Below are 4534 nucleotides of genomic sequence, written 5' to 3'. Positions count from 1 at the left end.
TGGACTAGATGGACCACTGGTCTGATCCAGCAGGGCTTTTCTGATGTTCTTATGAAGGCCTTGGCCTCTCTGCCGTGTCGTTGGCCATCCAGAGGAAGTGGTTGGCCACTGTGTGAGACAGGGTGCTGGACTGGATGGACCACTGGTCTGATCCAGCCTCTATGCCCTGTTGTTGGACCTCCTGGGGAACTGGTTGGCCTCTGTGTGAGATGGGATGCTGGACTAGATGGGCTGTTGGTCCGATCCAGCAGGGCTCTTCTTATGTTTCCATAAGAGGTTTTTAATCCAGATCTGTCTCTGAGATCGTAAAGTTTGAACGGGAAGTTCATGGAATAAACTCAAAACAGTGGAAAATAATTAAGGGGACATCTGTTCATTGTACACATACTGGTGTGGGATTCTTGAACAAGAAAAGCCTGCTGAATTATTTACCTAGGTTGAGAACAGGGCTGCCCCCCCCCCCTAGTGTCAAGTCGCAGCCGACTTATGGCAATCCTGTCAGGTTTTTGAGGCAAGAGACATTCAGGGGTGAATTGCCGTTGGCTGCTTTTCTGCAGCGACCCTGAACTTCCCTTGCCGGTCTCCCATCCAAATACTAACCACAGCCAACCCTGCTTAGCTTCCAGGTTATGACTAGATCAGGCTAGCCGGGACCATCCAGGTCAAAGCGGCACCTTATCAGGTACCTTAAAAGCTGCAAAATGAGGTAGGAATCGGGTGGTTCGGCCATGAGGTAGTACAGAAACTCTGGTTAAGGAGGGGTGGATTCTTTTAAGATGCAACGCGGCGGAAAGCAAACTTATTCAAGCTCTGCCAGGTTGCCTTGTGAAGACTGCTGAGGGTGCTGGGTTTGCTTTATTTCTGGTGAGGGCACAAAGCCATCGCAGTAGTGGTTGAATGTACTTGAGACAAAGTAGGCAGCTTCTCAACAGAACTGGTTTTGCAAGGGAGACTTTGGATCTCCTATAAGGTGATTGTTTAGCAATCCAGCATAACCGTTTTCTCTACTGGGGAAAGAAGCTTTATCTTTTGGAAACTGTTGGAAGGGTGGGGGGGGGGGAACAAATTAGTTGCTGTGCTCAAGTGAAGATAGATTCAGGTGGGGGCAGCCATGTTGGTCTGAAGCAGGAGAATAAAGTTTGAGTCCAGGGGGCACCTTTAAGACCCACAAAGTCTAATTCTGGGTATAAGCTTTCGTGTGTGAAAGCTTGTACCCTGAATTAAACTTGGTTGGTCTTAAAAGATGCCACTGGACTGAAACTTTGTTGTGTTCAATGGTTAGGAACGTTGATGAGACTCCTGTTGTGCTGCCTTTTATGCAACTTGTTGGCTCTTACAGTTCCCAAAGAATCTCACAGTAACTGTCCAGAATAATCATGGTATCTGTTAGCCTCTCCAGAAGGTCAGCACTGTCTTACAGATAGAGATGCCAACCTCCAGGTGGAGCCTGGAGATCTCCTGGAATTACGACTGATCCTCGGACAACAGAGATCAGGTTTCCTGGAGAAAACAGCTGCTTTGGAGGGTGGATTCTATAGCATTAAACCCGGCTGAGTTCCCTGTCCTCCCCAGGCTCCACCCCCAAATCTCCAGGAATTCTGCAGACCAGAGCTGACAACCCTGTTTAAGGACTCAGTAGTTGTAGTGGCAGTAGCTTATTGGTATTTCAGCAGTGTACCTGTTCACAGTTGGAACTGCTCCTTGCCCGCCCTCAAATCTGGCCCTCCTTTGTCTACACCCCACGCTGTTCTGGAAAATCCTTTCTCCTCTTCTTCCCCTCCCTTCCCCTCTTTTGAGGCCATGCCCTCCTCTCCAAGACTGGAATGCATTCCAGAAGCCTGGCCATGTTTATGGGTTCCTGCAAAAAATAAAGGAGTCTTATGGCACCTTAAATAAAGGAGTCTTATGGCCTGCGGTGGCTCAAGTTGTTAAGACGCTGAACTGCAGGCTGTGGAATGTCGTTAGTTCAGCAGTTCGAGACCCGAGTGCGCCGCATGACGGAGTGAGCTCCTGTCTCTGGCCCCAGGTCCTGCCAACCTAGCAGTTCGAAAGCAAGAAATTGCAAGTAGATAAATAGGGACCACTTCGGTGGGAAGGTAACAGCGTTCCGTGCGCCTTGGTGTTCAGTCATGCTGGCCACATGACCACGGAAACGTCTTTGGACAGCGCTGGCTCTTCGGCTTTGAAATGGAGATGAGCACCGCAACCCTAGAGTCGAATTTGACTGGCTTTCGAGCAAGGGAACCTTTACCTTTACCTTTTTATGGCACCTTAAAGACACTAAATAATAAACTGCTCACCCCTTCTAGTGTTGCAGAGTAGAATCTATTCCAGGGGGTTCCTCATCTTGCCGTGTCCGTGGGCACTTCTGGAGTGTTCAGAAGAGGGAGCATGGGCAATCACAATGTGGCTGCCATTGGGCAAAAGGGGCCAATCAGAAAGCAGTAGCGAAGACCTGAGGTCCTTTGAAGCACCTTTGGCTCCAGGGGGGGTGGAGGAAAGTTAGGCCTGGCTGTTTGCTTTGGGGAAGAGATGCATTAGGAAAGAAGCAAATTGGTGCCTTGGAAACTCAGCAGCGGATGCCACGGAGTCTGCAGACACAATGTCAGGAACTGGTGCTCTCTCTCATCAGATGCATGGGTGAGAGCCACTGAGGGCTAGCAGTGGACCGAGACCAGCTAGCTGCACTCTTCACTGCTAATAAAAAGGGTTTCAGAGGGTTGGGAAGAAATGACCTGAACACCAGCAATAGACAAACATGGCAATTGTAATTTGGAAGGTTAAAGCTAAGTGTACCATCCAAAAACAAACAAACCAACACCCCTTTTTAATTTTCATTTTGAACAGGGAAAGTATTTATCCCCAAACAGAAACCAGTACAGTCTTACACAGAAGAAAAAGTGACTCTTGATCCAGAACTGGAAGAAGCATTGACAAGTGCCACAGACACTGAACTGTGCGACCTTGCAGGTTGGTGGGGGCATTTTGTTTCTTTGAAAGAACATGGGGTGGTGGTCGCGCATACTCATGAGGCCGCCTCTGGCAGAGGGTGGCATGGAACTTGGGACGGCGTGGCGAAGAAGTTGCGAAGGTAGCCACATTCACCCCCGCTCCATTCTAGACGGCAAATGTGTGTGCTGCCCATGGACTCTTGTCTTTCCTGCAGTGAAGCATGAGCAAAATATTTGCATTCACTTTCAACCGGGAAATCATTGTTATACGTGTGGAGTTTATTCTTCCCTGTTGCACATGCAGCTGGGGCACTCCGTCAGAACTTTCTGGGAAGGGAAAATGGCCATGAAAAAGACAGTATTAGCCCAGGCCTGGATAGCCCAGGCAAGCCCAATCTCATCAGATCTCAGAAGCTAAGCAGGGTTGACCCTGGTGAGTATTTGGATGGGAGACCTGCAGAGAGTATCAGGGCTGGGGAGGCAGAGGCGGGCTATCAAGCCACTTCGCTGAACGTCCTTCATGCTCTAGTAGGAGTCACCAGAGGTTGCCATGACTTCCAGGCATGGGCACAAATACACACACACACACAAAAAGAAGAAGAAAAAGACTATTCATTTTTACTGTCTATTCCTGTTTATCTTCTGGTGTATCTTCTGCTTCCCCCCATCTTTTAAAGAAACAATTTGTGAAGCCCCACGTGCTTAACTGCATATTCGCCCCCCCCCCCATTACACAAAACTGAGCCAGCTCCACATTAGAATGAGCTCTGCAGTCAACAGTGCCATAGTCTAGCAAGCCTACTTTGACACACCTTGTCTGAAAGCGGTTTCTTGTTTTGAGCCTTGGCCTTAAGGCCTCTTGCTGCCCGTCATGATGCCTCTTAGGTAGCTTCAGCTGTCCAATGGGACAAAAGCTATCAAATAGGACAAAAACTGTGTGGAATATATTTTAAACAATATTCAGAAACATGTAGTATGAAAATATTTTTATGATGTCAAAAATTACTTCCCAGTATAATTATGCGAAAATCCACAAGTTACCAAGACTCAGTGTGGAACTCAATAAATACACTGTAGATACAATACATCTGCGGCGTTCACTCGGGGTACGCCTATAAGAACAAATCGAATCTGATTGAAGGTTCGGTAACTTTAACTTCATGCAACGGCTAGCTGCAGAATATCGCGTTGCGCCCCAGCTTTTTCAAAAGTAGAACCATACAATCAATCTCTTCAGAACAAATTTCACAGCATATTTTTAGACCGGCATGCAGCTCAACAATCTTAGGTAAATCCAAAAGCATTCTTCGATCAGATTGGACTTGTTCTTCTTATAGGCGTATCCCGAGTGAACACCACGGATATATTGTATCTACAGTGTATTTATTGAGTTCCACACTAATTCTTGTAGTATTATTATTATTATTATTATTATTATTGTTATTGTTATTGTTATTATTATTATTTTATTGGATTTATATCCCGCCTCCCCACGAATGGGGTCAGGGCAGCTCACAGTTAGCGGCACTATGTGCCTAGTCATATAAAACATATAAAACCAGAATAAAAGAATCATACAATAC

The 4534-nt window shown here is 46.9% G+C and overlaps 1 protein-coding gene across 2 annotated transcripts in view; it reads left to right on the top strand.

Annotated features, from left to right (window-relative positions):
• LOC107122389 (tropomodulin-3-like) overlaps positions 1-4534 on the top strand; it is a 41178-nt gene that overhangs the window by 20931 nt on the left and 15713 nt on the right. For both annotated transcript variants that reach the window (XR_001482916.1, XM_015425479.1), the window contains exon 3: positions 2848-2970. Coding sequence is in view for 1 of the 2 variants with exons in the window: in XM_015425479.1 (XP_015280965.1) it covers positions 2848-2970 (123 nt within the window). In the remaining variant the exon portion in view is untranslated. The remainder of the gene's footprint in view (positions 1-2847; positions 2971-4534) is intronic.

The sequence above is a fragment of the Gekko japonicus genome, unplaced genomic scaffold (genome assembly GCF_001447785.1).
Source record: "Gekko japonicus isolate JY-2015 unplaced genomic scaffold, Gekko_japonicus_V1.1 scaffold462, whole genome shotgun sequence".
NCBI classification, from domain to species: Eukaryota; Metazoa; Chordata; class Lepidosauria; order Squamata; family Gekkonidae; genus Gekko; species Gekko japonicus.
This window is presented reverse-complemented; position numbering and strand designations above follow the sequence as displayed.